The 16,285-nt window shown below is 43.3% G+C and overlaps 1 protein-coding gene across 1 annotated transcript in view; it reads left to right on the top strand.

Annotated features, from left to right (window-relative positions):
* The window catches only part of LOC124594661 (homeobox protein aristaless), a gene marked incomplete at its 5' end in the record, with an annotated part of 275,891 nt that extends 259,822 nt beyond the window's left edge, over window positions 1-16,069 (top strand). Inside the window, 3 exons of the mRNA XM_047133031.1 lie at window positions 10,676-11,008; window positions 15,695-15,887; window positions 15,945-16,069. Of these exons, the coding sequence (XP_046988987.1) occupies window positions 10,676-11,008; window positions 15,695-15,887; window positions 15,945-16,069 (651 nt within the window). The remainder of the gene's footprint in view (window positions 1-10,675; window positions 11,009-15,694; window positions 15,888-15,944) is intronic.
* Between the last annotated feature and the right edge of the window lie 216 nt (window positions 16,070-16,285).

The raw sequence follows: 16,285 nt of genomic DNA on the forward strand, positions 1-16,285 counted from the left end.
CATCCCCATAGAAAAATTTATAAATTTCAGTGCTGGAAAACCTCTACGTTATTTGAGTTTCAAACAGCTGAGCAAAACTGAACGTTCTCAGACATTTATCTCTTTACTTAATCTGATCAACACTGAACTGACAAACAATACTTTTTTTAGTGCAACGCAATCTGACTTTCAATTATCACTACAGAAGAATGGCCCTGACTAAGAACAACCTATACCTTACATGAATCACTTACCTCACAAAAATCCTCGTTACTCAAACTACTGCAATACTGCCCCCCTTCTAACAGCCGTGTACCGCAAGTCTCTAGAGGAACGGAGGGTTCCAAATGATTGGAAAAGAACACTGGTAGTCCCAGTCTTCAAGAAGGGTCGTCGAGCAGATGCGCAAAACTATAGACCTATATCTCTGACGCCGATCTGTTGTAGAATTTTAGAACATGTTTTTTGCTCGAGTATCATGTCGTTTTTGGAAACCCAGAATCTACTATGTAGGAATCAACATGGATTCCAGAAACAGCGATCGTGTGAGACCCAACTCGCTTTATTTGTTCATAAGACCCAGAAAATATTAGATGCAGGCTCCCAGCTAGATGCTATTTTTCTTGACTTCCGGAAGGCGTTCGATACAGTTCCGCACTGTCGCCTGATAAACAAAGTAAGAGCCTACGGAATATCAGACCAGCTGTGTGGCTGGATTGAAGAGTTTTTAGCAAACAGAACACAGCATGTTGTTGTCAATGGAGAGACGTCTACAGACGTTAAAGTAACCTCTGGCGTGCCACAGGGGAGTGTTATGGGACCATTGCTTTTCACAATATATATAAATGACCTAGTAGATAGTGTTGGAAGTCCCATGCGGCTTTTCGCGGATGATGCTGTAGTATACAGAGAAGTTGCAGCATTAGAAAATTGTAGCGAAATACAGGAAGATCTGCAGCGGATAGGCACTTGGTGCAGGGAGTGGCAACTGACCCTTAACATAGACAAATGTAATGTATTGCGAATACAAAGAAAGAAGGATCCTTTATTGTATGAGTATATGATAGCGGAACAAACACTGGTAGCAGTAACTTCTGTAAAATATCTGGGAGTAAGCGTGCGGAACAATTTGAAGTGGAATGATCATATAAAATTAATTGTTGGTAAGGCGGGTACCAGGTTGAGATTCATTGGGAGAGTCCTTAGAAAATGTAGTCCATCAACAAAGGAGGTGGCTTACAAAACACTCGTTCGACCTATACTTGAGTATTGCTCATCAGTGTGGGATCCGTACCAGATCGGGTTGACGGAGGAGATAGAGAAGATCCAAAGAAGAGCGGCGCGTTTCGTCACAGGGTTATTTGGTAACCGTGATAGCGTTACGGAGATGTTTAACAAACTCAGTTGGCAGACTCTACAAGAGAGGCGCTCTGCATCGCGGTGTAGCTTGCTCGCCAGGTTTCGAGAGGGTGCGTTTCTGGATGAGGCATCGAATATATTGCTTCCCCCTACTTATACCTCCCGAGGAGATCACGAATGTAAAATTAGAGAGATTCGAGCGCGCACGGATGCTTTCAGACAGTAGTTCTTCCCGCGAACTATACGCGACTGGAACAGGAAAGGGAGGTAATGACAGTGGCACGTAAAGTGCCCTCCGCCACACACCGTTGGGTGGCTTGCGGAGAATAAATGTAGATGTAGATGTAGAATACTGCCACCTAAATAAAAGATTCTAACTACTGAAGGCACTGACTACTGATAGACGTAGTTAGCAAATGAAAGATTTTGATAGAGAACAAACAATGTATTTACCTTAATAGTGTTCAAAAGTAACGCGCAGTTGGAGGTGAGCCGCCAGCAGTTTGTAAGACTGGATGTCATGAACTGATATATATTCTTACAAATTTCCTTTTTCTGCTTTCTCTGACGGACACACGTCCAGATCGTCCGCTCTCAAAACTCTGCCATCTCTCTCTCCACATCCACCACTGCTGGCGGCTCACCTCCAACTGCGCAACGCTACGCACTGTTAACATCCAACTGTCTAACGCTACATCAGCGAATATTCCACTATGCCAACCAGCCACAGACTGCACACAGCACAGTCAGTGGTTTTCATACAGAGCGCTACGTGGCGATTCCAACATAAAAACCTAAATAGCCTACTTACAATATAAGTTCAGCCATGGTGATCGTTCATCAGAATGTTGAAGAGGAAAAGCTGTTCACGAAGAGAACTCACTCATATAGAGTAACCACGAGCACATTTATAAGTACAACTTGCCAGGATTGCGAAGACGTATTTACATACGTCGTACATACAATGGCTACATCAGTAAAAGTTGTGAGTAATGAATGTTTTGTAGCGTGTATATTTCGACAATATCGAATATATACGGTGCAAAACTGAGTCGTTACTTTTACAACCATACTTAGAAGACGCTATTACTATTCTGGACTGTCCGGATAACATTTTAAAATTCTCAGATACTGTCGCGATTTCTTTATTTGGCGTATAGCATGGCGAATGTAATTATGTAATTATACACCTAATATATTTCTACAAATTATAATTAAATACACACTCCATTCACATCAATGCGAGCACCGCCTATTTCGACGTCAATTTGCTATAAATGTCAGGTGGCAGCACTAGCAGTGGAGGGTCTACAAAGCGTGTCAGGGAGAGGTGGGGAGGGGGGTGGGGAGTAAGACATTAAGTCGTTGTCGCCATGCAGAAACTGAGCGATTTATCTGACGTCCAGAAGGGCATCATCACTGGATTTCGGGACAACGTTGAAAGCATTTCCGAAACGGCTATGTTTGTAAACATTTTGCTTGCCGCCATGGTCAAAGTATACCGTGTATGGCAAATTGGCGCTATCCAATACTAGCACAAAGGCAACTGTGGTGCACCGCGGCCCACAGATGACAGGGGCCAATGAGGTTGTAGAGATGTGTACGGGCGAATAGAGGTGCAATTGTTGAGCAGTGGACCACCCAGATGAACCAAGGGCCTACCAACAGTGTCTCCTCAACGACTGTTCAGCGGACGTTGCTGCGTATGGGCCTCCGCAGTAGGCGTCTAATTCATGAAACAAAGCTGACTGCTGTTCATCGAAGGCTAGAATATGCAAGCCAGTAACCGAACGTCTAATGAGTAGCGCCATGTGGTCTCCGCAGATGAATCACGTTTTGTGCTTCATCGGACAGGTGGCCAATGGATCGTCAGATCTTCAGTAGGGACCAAGTTGGAGCCGTGTGGTCTGGGGAATTTCGTGGGATTTTCTGGTGATCTCGTCATTCTGGAAGGCACAGTGGGTCAACACAAGTAAGCATCTGTTGTTGGGGAGTATATCCACCCCTGCATACGGTTTATTTTTTCTTGGTATAATGGCATCTATCAGCACGGTAATGCAACGTGTCACACAGCTCTCAGTGAATATGCGTGGTTAGAAGGGCAGCAGGAAGAGTTTACGGTACTTCCCTGGCCTCCAAACCCAATCTAGACTCTGGGGGACTATCTCGACCTTGCTGCTCGCGCCATGGATTCTCAACTGGGAAACCTAGCATAGCTGGTTACGACAGTTGCATCCCTGCTGGTATCTTCCGAAACGTCATGCATGTTTCGCAGTGGTCCGCCCTGCAAAAAGTGGTTATTCGCGGCTATGACTGGTGGTCTCATTAATGTGACTGGTTGATGGTATGAAAGTTCACATCAAAAACAGAACTGCTGAAATCACAAGTGTCACCAACAAAGAGTCACACTTCTTATGTATTCGATTCCATAGCGGCCCACAGTCAAACACTCAGGTCACTGGCCAGAGAATGACCTTAACGGGTGTTCTGGTGTAATGTGGCAGATGGTATCTGCTTGCACCCACGGACATACCGCTGAAACTACATTTTCCGTCGGCAGAACCAGGCAAGTTTAAAGCCATGCGGGGCCCGTAGCACTGATAAACTGTGGGCCGCTATTCGTCAATATGTTTTTAGTTCCATACAACATGTGATGGTAACGTCTAGTAAGATTTTATTTCACTACTTTGAGTGCCAACAGATGATACGCATTTTGAGTTTTGAACCATTATTTGACCATTATCTGACCAAAGACACTAAAATCACGACACGTATTACTTTCCCAATTTCGGTTCACATAGTAAGGAAAGAAACATTGTTTAAACAAGTAAATAGTTCAATGTTTTTGTTACGTGTCCTCAACCAACACGAACATTGTTAAGTGGCTAGTCAGATCACGAAGGTAACTTCTGTCTTGAGTGGTTTTGAGCCGGTAAACCTCACATATCTAGGAACTGGTGGACAGTATAAGTGTTTTTGGATTGAGTTACGCTTTATGTAAACAGGAAGGACAAGGAAAAAGTTTAGAATTCAACACTAATACATACATAGATAGATTTGAACATTCATATACACACGTGTACATTGAACCTTTGTTCACCTTATTTCCATAAAACACACGCAGGATATTTATACAAAGCAAACATGAATGTATCGGATTCGGCATCTCTGCAATTTGTGTGACGTGTCCCTTGGATCTCGTAAGGAGCTAGCCCGTTGCTTAAAAAGCTGAAATATCTGCACAAAAGAAAGAGTCGTGTCATAATCCACGTAACAATATTACACAGTGAAACGTCGTGTCACACCTGTTAGGAAACCTTGAGCTATATTGCGCCTAGCGGTGCAAGTTCTAAAATTAACATCCGATGGGCTGGTGGCTGGGGGAGGGGTGGGGGGAAGAGGGGGCTGGACACAATGGCGATTTTAATGGGACCAATATTTTTAGCTCAACGCAATCTGACTTTCAATAATCCCTACAAAAGAATGGCCCTGACTAACAATAACCTATACCTTTCATGAATCACTTACCTCACAAAAATCTTCGTTACTCGAACTACTGCAATACAACGAGTTCCAATACTGCCAGCTAAATAAAAGATTCTAACTACTGAAGGCATTAACTACTGATAGGCATAGTTAGCAAATGAAAGATTTTGATAGAGAAGAAACAATGTATTTTCCATAATAGCGTTCAAAAGTATATATATATATATATATATATATATATATATATATATATATATATAATTTTGTGATATCCAATTAAACAAATTTCATTTTGCTGAAGGACACACGTCCAGATCGTCCGCTCAAAACTCTGGCATCTCTCTGCCCACATCCACCACTGCCGGCGGCACTGTTCACATCCAACTGCCCAACACTACACAAGCGAATATTCCAACAATGAGTCCAACCAGCTACAGACTGCACACAGCGCAGTCAGCGATTTTCATACAGAGCACTACGTGGTGTTACCAACATAAAAACCCAAACAGCCTATTTACAGTGGGAAGAAGGAAACAAAAATAGAAGGGAATGAGAAAACCATGGATTGGTTCATAGTGTGACAGAGTTACTGGTTCATTATTGGACAAACAGAGAGCAGTTGGGATATGCCGAGAGAGAAACTACGCCGATGACAAAACAAAAAAGTTTAAACTCTCTTGAATTTTTTTCCACAGTCGTATGCATGGGCTTCCGCAGAAATTTCTCAAAGACGGGGCAAAACTCTAAAATTGCAGTTTTTTATATAATTGATTCAGTGAGTTTGAAAATATCTCATGGCCAAGAACTAGATTTGATAAAAAATATAGCTATTTACGTAGTCTTTTTAAGTTAGTTTAATACGTACGTGATAAGCAGCTTTCAATATCAATACGAAATACATATGTTATTAAGAGGAATACAGATTTCACAGCTTTCATTCACTTATCTAAAATTACGCCGCCATATGATTAAAACGAGTATACTAACAGTTTATGGAATATGCGGGTTGTTCGGAAAGTAAGCAGCGATCCGTCGCGAAATGAAAACCAGTGAGAATCAAAACTGTTTTGATGATTTTCACTTATGGACCGTCTGACAGCAACTGAATAAAACACAATTTTAGTGCCATACGCGTTTCGCCTTTATTTTCTGCAAGGCATCATCAGTGGCAGGTTGCGTAGACAGTTTCTTACATATTACGCTCCTGTTGCATTTTTGGTCTTGTTCTTCTTCCTATGAGCGCCAATTTGCTGTTTTTTCTGCATTCCACAGCACTATGCACTGAACGCTTTTTTTAATGCAATGCTGTCAGACGGTCCATAAGTGAAAATCATCAACATACCGTAGTATTACGCGCAACTGAGGAGGACAGGACCAAAAAATTGAAGATGTCAAAACTGTTTTCTTTGCACATTTAGCTATGCCTTCCAGGTACTTCTCTACATAGTCGCCGCTCCGACTTAGACATTTGTCGGAGCGTTATACCAAATTTCCAACACCATCGTCAATATGCAGCCGCCTGTGCTTTCCAATAATTTTGTACACTGGTAGCCTCCGCCCAAATGCTGTCTTCGTATCCAGTGTTTCATGTGAACAGAGATGATACTCGGGACAAGCCTAATTAGGGCTGTGTTGTGGGTGATCGAACACTTCCCATAGAAAAGGCTGCAGGAGCGTCTTCACTGCCCCTGCAGAATGCGGCTGAGAATTGCCATGAATAAGGAAGTGCGTGGCAGTTGTGTTAGGTGGGCTGCATTCATTAAGGCGAAGCCTCTCAGCGGACCCTCTTACTTGGCGGGAGACATCGTTGTTCTAGGCACCTTTACTCGCTCACAGTGCGCTCACAACTGGAAAGAGCGTCTTGATGCGATCGACTGACATACTGGAGACACTGCCCAAGACGTCTGTGAAAAGCCTCATCTGATTTTCACAGTGGTTTCCATTTCGCGACCGATCGTTCCTCACTTTCCTAATAGCCCTCGTATAAAGCTTGAAAGTATTTAGAAAGAAATTCATATTCTGCAGACAACAAATTTGAAACGGAAACGAAAAATCAGAGCGATTGAAAAAAAAACCTGTAGGATCCAACTAACAGTGACCCATTAGCACTCCACGAAGTGTGGAAACGGGGAATAAACATTGAAACAGTCTTATTCAACGTAAATGCCATCTACAAAACAGCGTTCGCTTACAATATTTCACGTCTTAATTGATTTGCTGGATTACTTTCATGCTTTCTATTTTTTAATGTTGGCTGCGACAACTAAAGTTGAACAAAATGCTTTTTGGAATCTACGTTTCCTGGGTTTGTTAAGTTAAGTGTAGCTCAGGGCCAGTACAGGACTACTGAGTTGAGAACGACTCTATTCTTGGGAGGACATCGTTTCAACCTTGAAATCTGACACTTCTCGTAGCGTAGAAAATTCATGTTTTTGTTTCAATTGATGTGTTTTGGTTCATAGATTATGCAAAGATGTGCGCACTGACAATATAACATGGCTATGTTCTGCGTCTACCGCAATAGCTTCGCGGTGTGAAACTGAATGCAGAACAGTAAGCGAACACGGGTCTTTTTCACACACAGAAAATTGATAAACTTCCGTCGTGCGTTCGTTGGGAAGCAAGGGCTGGTGGCGTTCTCGTGGGTATTGGAAACGGTTGGTGGGCACGTGTATACCGCTTCCATGTTAACACTGTCTAGAAATATGCGTGTCAAGATGTTGGACCGGTCCATTCCTGTAGCTCGGAACTGGCTGTTAGAGAATCTAAATAGTGAAGAAGCAATGGAAGAAATAAAAATTCTGGGTGAATGGATATGAAGGACAACAATCGCTGATGACTTTGATATCCTCAATAAATGTGAAGAACGACTACAAGATGTGTTGCATGGAATGAAAAATCTGTAGATTACAGGATATGGACTGAATGTAAACCGGAAAAAGACAATGAGATGTAGCAAAATGAGATGTAACAAAATAACCAATGACTGACGAAGAAGGGGCGACATAAAAAGCAGACAAGCAAACGCAAAGAGGGCATTCCTGGCCAATAGAAGTTTATCCGTATCAAACATATGCCTTAATTCGTGGAAGAGATTTCCGAGAACGTGCGTCTATAGCACAGTATTGTATGGTAGTGAATCACCGTCAATGGGAAAACCAGAACGGAAGAGAATCGAAGCGCTTGAGATCAGGTGCTACACATGTTGATAATTAGGTGGACTGATGAGGAAATAAATGAGGAGGTTTACCACAGAATCGGCTAGGAAAGGAATATATGGAGAACACTGTCTAAAAGAAAGGTTCGGACAATTTCCCCCCCCCCCCCCCCCCCCCCCCATCCTTCCCCCTTTCTTGCGGACGCGACGCCTATGGTCGCATAGATGAACTGGAAAATTTTTAGCCGTGCTTTGTTGATAACGTAAAGCAAACAATATCCATCGACATTACTGTGGCACCAGATCACAGAACTGAACGACGTACCACAAAGGGACAAAACGTATAAATAAAACTCTTCTTCCCAGATGTGAGAAGAAAAAAAGGGTTTAATAATGTAGAATTACGACGAAAGCATTCTACAGACGTTAGAAAGAGCATAGAATGTTTTTCACAAAGACCTATTGTATCCACTGCTTTAAAAATACATCACAATCATGCTCACACAGCCCGAAACATTAACTGCTAACTATTAATTCTGCCCAAAAAACTGGACTGAGCTGCTACGGGACCCCGACAGCGAGCGGGCTGAAGCAACGTGCTAGGCATGTGCCACATGAGTAAACCACACGTGAATGGAATGGGCCTGGATTATTTTCTGTGACACTAGGGTAAGTCGTAGGTACGATACGATTGGATATTGCAGTGCCTGTGTTATTCCAAATTACGATTCAATGTTCCTACGGACACGAATGCTTGTCTAAAGGAACAGGCGCTGCGGCGACTATAGCCGTTATGAAATACGTGAGATGTATTCGCAGACGCGAATATGGACAACCATCAGCTGTATAACGGAATGATGGCAGTAATGGGATGATGACAATGACCGGGACTCGAACCCGGTTTTCCCCCTCACCGCGAGCGGTCGCCTTACCATTAGGCTATCCGAGCTCGAATCGCGGCCAAAGCCAAACTTCCATATGTCGTCAAGAATGTGTCCACAACCTATAATCGTTCATCAATTATGTATATTCCAGTACAGGGGAGGCATCTTGCTTGAAAGTTGCTTGCCCGCTGTCCGCGGATAAATACGATCCTGCAATGCCTGTGTTTTTCCGAATTTCGATAAAATGGTCCTTTTGACTTGTTTGTCAAGTAAAATGTCTCGTCTGTACAGAAATATACGTAATGGAGGTACTGGTAGAGGTTGTAGACACATGGTTGAAGATATACGGAAGTTTTGCTGTGACCGTGAGCCATGCTCGGATAGTCTAAAGTAATGTGACAGCTCGCGATAAGCGGAAAATCCGGGTTCGAATGCCGGTACGGCACATATCTTCGTTGTCATCATTCCACCATACAGATGATGGTCGTTGATATTCACAACTGCGAATACATTTCATGTAAGACGTAGGTACGTACTGGCGAGAAGTCTTTCCAACTTTCGTCGATATTAACACTTTATCAAAGTACGTACCATTTTGATAATGGCCATTGAAGCTTTGCTGTCACTTTTACGGTAGCTTTCGCTTGAGTGAACGTTTATTTATACGTGTATAAAGTAGCTCAACCCACTGAAAATGCTGTCGATTCTGAAATAAACGCAGTTAGTCATTTGTTAAAAGTGAAAGCTGCCGAAATTTTATATCATCGAAATGTACGGAGAAAAAGCTATCAGCGCTGGAATGGCTAAAAAATGGTGTAGAACATCTAAAGATGGCCGACCAAAGGTCCACGATCAGAAACGAAGTGAGCGAGAGTCAGTTATTACTGATGACCTTGTGCAGAAAACTGTAAAAAATTCGAGAAACAGAACCTACCTCATTTCTTATTATTTCGCCCCCTTTCCTCACATTTCAAGATGTTGCCAAATTGTAAACTGCAGATAAAAAATGAATTGTTCAAGATACACCGGAATCGAAACAACAGTACTTGGAATGGAGACAGTCAACATTCCCCAAGAAAGAGAGGTTCCATCAAACAATTTAGTCCCGAAAAATCACGTTCACTGTGTTTTTGGAAAGGTAGGAAGATTTGTTTATCGTTTTTTTGCCTTGGGGTAGCTCAGACAATACAGATAGATATTGTTAGATTATACAGAAATTGCGCCATGAAAAAAGCGTTGCATGCTCAGGAGAGAGCACGTTTTGCTGCACGACAATCTCATCGAGTAATATGGTTGGCAACAAGCTGGTCCTCTTCCGTATAGCCCTGACCTAACGCCAAGGGACTGTAATTTTTTCTTGCACCTCTAAAGCCATCTTGCCTGCTTGCGCTGCGAAGAAGGTGACGGTGTCGAAACGGCAGTACAGGACTCGTTAAAAAATGAGACAATTTCTATGAGGATTGTTTTCAGAAGCTAAACATACGATACGATAAGCGCCTTAATATAAGGGGATATTATGTGGAGAAGTAGATTAAGTTCCAAGGTGTAAAAATGAAGTTATTGTAATACTGTCCTTTTTTGAAAACGCACCTCGTAGTTCCTTGGTTTTTATATACGGAGGGGCTTCGGGACATGGTCTGTCTCTTTATCCATTTGTCGACAGTTTTTGACCTGGGAGCAAAGGGTTGTTCTAAATCTGATTGAGTTGGGGGTCTTCCTGAAAATGCGTTCATATTCTATATTATTTACCTATGTACGACGTCAGTTCACCTGTGGCGTTGCTAAGTGTCGTCTGGCGGCGGTGTTGCAGGTGTGGTTCCAGAACCGGCGCGCCAAGTGGCGCAAGCAGGAGAAGGTGGGCCCTCAGGCGCACCCCTACTCGCCGCTGCAGGCGTACGGCGCGCCGCCGCCCGCCGCCGTCGTCGCGCCGACGCTGCCCAACCCGTTCGCGCACCTCGGCTTCGGGCTGCGCAAGCCGGCCTTCGACTCTGCGGGCGCCTTCCGCTACCAGCTGGCCGCCTACCTGCCGCCCCCGCACTTCCGACCGGCGCCGCCCCCGCCGCCCCACGGCCCGCCGCCGCTGCTAGCGCCCGCGGGGCTCGGCCCACTCGGCTACCACCACGCCACTGCAGGTTCCTTCCAGGTCCGTGCCTCCCACCAGAGACTGCTTTGCCACCACGCATCAGATGCACACAACGGGCAGCTTACCCCGCATATACAGTAGGCCAGTGGTTCCCAAGCTTTCTTAGATCATTACCCCTGAGTGCAATCAAACATTGTTGGTACACCCCCCCCCCCAACCCCATCTGTTGTCCCCCCTCCGTCCCACAATATCGTAAACTTTAGCACATAACAAAACTTTACTTGGAATACTTCTATTTTTAAAATGCTGGAAGATGAATGATATTTAGTGTGTGTGTATATGCGTAAAATGAATGAGGAAGGAATTCGAGGTGCATCACAAGTGCTTCCCTCAACTCCTTCTTAGATAAAAAAGCTAAGTACCCACAGTAGGGGTACACACGAGTTAAAAACATACTTCTCCTGTAATACTACTAGTCCCCATTGCGGCACTTGCTTGACCTTGACACTACAAGCCCATTTAAAATCAACCAAGTGAAAATGTGTGCACTATTCTCACTGTTCGTAAATCACTTGATTGCTGCACTCCTTTTTTTTTTTTTTTTTTTTTTTTTTTTTTTTTTTTTTTTTTTTTTTTTTTGAACTGGCAGAAATTGGAAGACTTCAGGCTGTTAATGCTTTTTATCTGACTGCAGCTGCTGCTAACATTTTTACAAACGATTCCTTAACGATAAGTGAACCATTTGTACCATAATTTTACTAGAAATAATATCCATTTCTGTTCATAATGTCCAGTTTTTAAGCAGGTAATGAAACAGTATCAAAAGGCATAATGTATTAGAAAACGTTGCTTAAAGGTAAATAGCTTGTAGTGAATCACGTATTAACATTCTACCGTCTCAAAATCTTCATGATTCTAGACCTCAGAGCGAATATTCAAATTAAATATTAAAAAATGTTCGTACATTTTCCTGTATAGTTAGAACAACTTTACCTGTTGATTGAATTGTTACTTGCTTCCATAAATCTTTTGCTTCAAACAAATGCTACATAATATTTTAAAATTATAATAAAGAAACGTTTACTGGAAGTACTACAGGTCAGATGAAAACAAACTGAACGGTATCCCAGAAGTCGTCTGCAAATGTATGCCGTCACGAGTCAGCAGACTAATATGTAGGTTTCAGTACAATAACGCCATGTGCGGTCTGTGCCGTCTATGGCCTAAGGCAAACAAAATAAGAAATAGTCATGTGTCACTTAAATGGTAGGTTTAGCCATCTACAACATGTTTCAGGAAGAACAGTAAATAATTTAGGAGGTGGTAATACATACCAATTCGAATAAAACGTTCTATAAAACATGTGTCCAAGTTTTATTAGTTACCCAGATACAGCTGTTAGAACGTGACCCACACAAATACTCACAGTAGGTACTAAGTTTTCCAGCAGCGCTGAACCGAAATGGTACCGCTTTCAACTGCGTGACCAGCGGTAAGTGGAAATGCCGTGAGGCTAGCGCCTCCCGTCGGGCAGACCGTTGGCCTGGTGCAAGTCTTCGGTGACTTGCGTGTCGACGGGGATGAAATGGTGATGATTAGGACAACACAACACCCAGTCCCTGAGCGGAGAAAATCTCCGACCCAGCTGGGAATCGAATCCGGGCCGTTAGGTATGACATTCAGTCGCGCTGACCACTCAGCTACAAGGGGCGGATGTGACCGGCGATGTAAGTAATGAATTGTCATGCAACAGCATTCTTTCTACAATAGAGCTCAACAGTTTCGCACACTGCTGGTTTCAGATTGTTGGAAAATGAATGTATTTTATACTACAGATCGCGTTTTCCTTCTCTAGGTAACCCACAAAGTCTGTTTGAGTACCAAAGACAGCGCACATGTTTCTTCTGTCTTTAATGCCTTCATGATCGAAAGTTTCCTGACTCTAAATGACCACTGGCAATCCAATAGGTTTAGATCCCTCTATAGCAGTGTTTCACAAATGGGAACGAAAGTTACCAGTGAAAACATTTTTCTTTCCGAAGACTAGGGTAACGTGTGACAGTTTGTGGTGGAGGTTACAGATTGTGAAACGAATGAATGAACAATATGTTCCTCACATAGTCCACACACTACACACTTACTGTGTACTGTGCATCTATGACAGTAAAATTGAGTAATATGCATCAAATATCCTTTACTTTCTCATGAAAACACCCGAATTGAAAATAGATCCCCAAATTCACCAGAAATTGCCCCACAACAGATAAATGGCTGACGACACCGTAACACAACAGTAACTACAGCGACGGCTGTTTGTAAGTGCACAGGAAAACTTGAACAGTATAATTTTTGACAGCTTGCGGATTTGATGGTTAGTTTTCTTCGAATGCTGTTAAACGCAATGTACATGCGATAATCTGAAATACACGGCACTAAATCTACTGCGCTATGCTGCACTGCTCCCCTAGAGTCGGTGATACTTGGCATCAGGGTCACGCGCACACCTTCTTTTTGAGGGGATGGAAGAAGAGGGGATGCGGCGGTTGTAGCTAAAATCTGATTACACTCAGGGGTAATTGTCACAGAAATGCCCGGAACCGCTGCTATTACAGCTAATGACAGCACTCTACTCGGTGCTGCCACTACGCTCAATACCAGTAACCAAAACTTTGCAATTTCTTTTAGATGGCATAATGTGAAACCCCCTAACAAAGTAAAATGTAAACTTTCACTGCCATAAATGTCACACTTACGTATTAAAATTTTCACGACTGTTTATCGTGGAAAATTTTAATAAATGTCTCTAATAATGGTCGGAGTAGGCCCGAGCACTGACACTCTACCACAGCATCCACCGAACAGTTAAAGCTTTTCGAAACAGCGCAGTACTACTAGATTTCGGAAAATCAGCATTATCTGAGATGGTTGCCGCGATGGACTTTTGTTGGGCGTCCGCCACCCAAAACATTTTTAGAACGTTCCCCTGATGCTCATGCTGTTCGCAAGACTTTCTAGTCTCTCTCACCTCCGTTTTTGTAAGAAAAATTAATATCTGAATTGAAATTCAGAACAGATAACTCACTTGTCATTCCTCCCTAACGGCTTGGAATGGACACTTAATAAGTCTTACTGTGATGACTGATATCACTGTCGTAAATTAATGTTTGGTTTCAGGCACAGTCGACACACATAATTCGAAGTTCAAGGGATCTGACGAGAAACTGGAATAACTGTGACTTCAATTTAGCAAAAGTCTCTTATAAATGTGGAATCTCGAAAAAGTTGAATTAAAAGTTTAAAAATGGTACTATAGTCTGAGTAACATTCAAATTTCATTACAAAAGGTAGCAGTAGTAGCAACTGGACTCATATTAAAAGAAAGTTCATTTTTTCACCCACTTAATTATTTCTTATTTGTCTTAACATTTCCGACTAAAGGCACGCACAAATTTCCGAGAATGCATGATAAAACGTCAGTTTCAATCATTTTTACCCTGTCTAATAATCTGTGATCAACGGTCGAATTTTCTCCATATATCTTCTTAAATCGAAGTCAAACTCTTTTTACAGTTAGAGTGCCACCTCTCACTAGCGGCGAACCCTTCAACGTCCAGCCTGGCAATGAATGACGAAGCCATTTCTTAGGAAAGTAACATTTGAGATGAGTGTTCTCTCTCTCCTCTTCACTGACAAAGCCATTACAGTAAACATTCGGCAACAGGTGGGAACACACGTAGCCTGTTCCGCTTTCTCCGTCCTTACGACATGTTTGCTGCAAACTTAACTTCTCGCCTCAGAATCGTCGATCGCGTGAGTGACGGAATTTTGAAAGGTTTCACCACGTCCTCTTTCTTTTCCACTCCACATTCCACAACAACAATAACTGCTCCTTTTCTGTGAAAATCAAACACGGGTACTTCTTCAGCTTTACTTTTACAGCTGATTTATGTGCTGTAGTAACTTACGCATTTTCGAGAAACAAAGGATTGTTGCAGAGCGTTGAATGACCAAATAATTATCTCAATAGGTGATGAAGAAATCGAATTACCGAGTATTTCGTGGCCGCTGTTGTCGGATTATACACCGTTCGCAGGTAGTCTGTTGTGACAATCGCTTCGATTTATCGAATGTATAAATAAAAACACGATTCTTCTATTTATCGAGTATTTCTTACAGTGACGCGACAGTTATTTCAATTTATCGAGAAATCGATTTACTGAGAGCGAATTAGCTCGAGTCTTCTCTATATTTATCTTGTAGAAATAAGGAATTTACAGCCGTATTTTTTTATAAAATATATTTATTTCGCGACCAGTTTCGACACTACATTAGTGTCACAATCAGGCCCTGTGCAAACTGAATGGTGCTACCTAACCACCGGTGCATTGTGACAGATAGTGTATTCGCTGTTCTCGTGGATTTCTATTGACAAGATGTATGTAGTCCAGCCATCGTGTAAGCAGTCCATGAGACCAGTGAATACACATGGTACCTGTCATAATGCACCGAGGATTAGATGCCGCCAGTTTTGACAAGGACCTGAAGATGATACTAATTTAGTGTCGAAACTGGTGGCGAAGTTAAACTATTTTGCAGTAAGTACGGCTGTTGGTATTCCTTATTTTTACAAGTTTATGATAAGCCGCAGTTGTACTTCCATTTTAAATGATGGATCATCTAAAACTGTGTATTTATCTGATTAGATCCTTTACGTATTTTGATAGGCGTTTCTTGATCCTGTTTCAGACACTGCTGGCAAACATCTCGGCTGCACAACATCAGCAGCAGCAACAGCAGCAGCGGCACAGTCCCAAAGACGAGTACCAGCAGGCGGTACCCAACCCACCCCCGCCTCTGCCCCCGCAGCAGCAGGAGCAGGCGGCCACGGCGACAGCGCTCCTGGCCGCTGCCATCGTGCCTCCCCCGCCGCACCCTCCAGGCCCGCCTACCAGCCCGGGGGCGGCGGTGGCGGCAGCAGCGGCGGCGGCGGCCGCAGCGGCGGCAGCTGCCGCCCCCGAGATCGACCGTCGCAGCTCCAGCATCGCGGCGCTGCGCCTCAAGGCGCGCGAGCACGAGCTGCGGCTGGAGATGCTTCGCAAGAACGGAGACCTCATAAGCTGAGCGCCATTCTTCGGGGAATCCCCAGCCAGAGAGTGTTTCAGAGTTGCCGAACGTGCTAGTTGTGTCTGGAGATGTTGCGAAAAAATGGAGACATGACCAGCCCACTAGAGATCCCTATCCAGGGAGTGTTTCGCTGCTGCCAGTCGCCCTTAGTGTGTCTAGATGCTGAGAAAGAATGGGAGATCTCATTAGCTGAGGGCCATTCCACAGGGAATC

Source organism: Schistocerca americana, chromosome 2 (assembly GCF_021461395.2).
Source record: "Schistocerca americana isolate TAMUIC-IGC-003095 chromosome 2, iqSchAmer2.1, whole genome shotgun sequence".
Taxonomy (NCBI): Eukaryota; Metazoa; Arthropoda; class Insecta; order Orthoptera; family Acrididae; genus Schistocerca; species Schistocerca americana.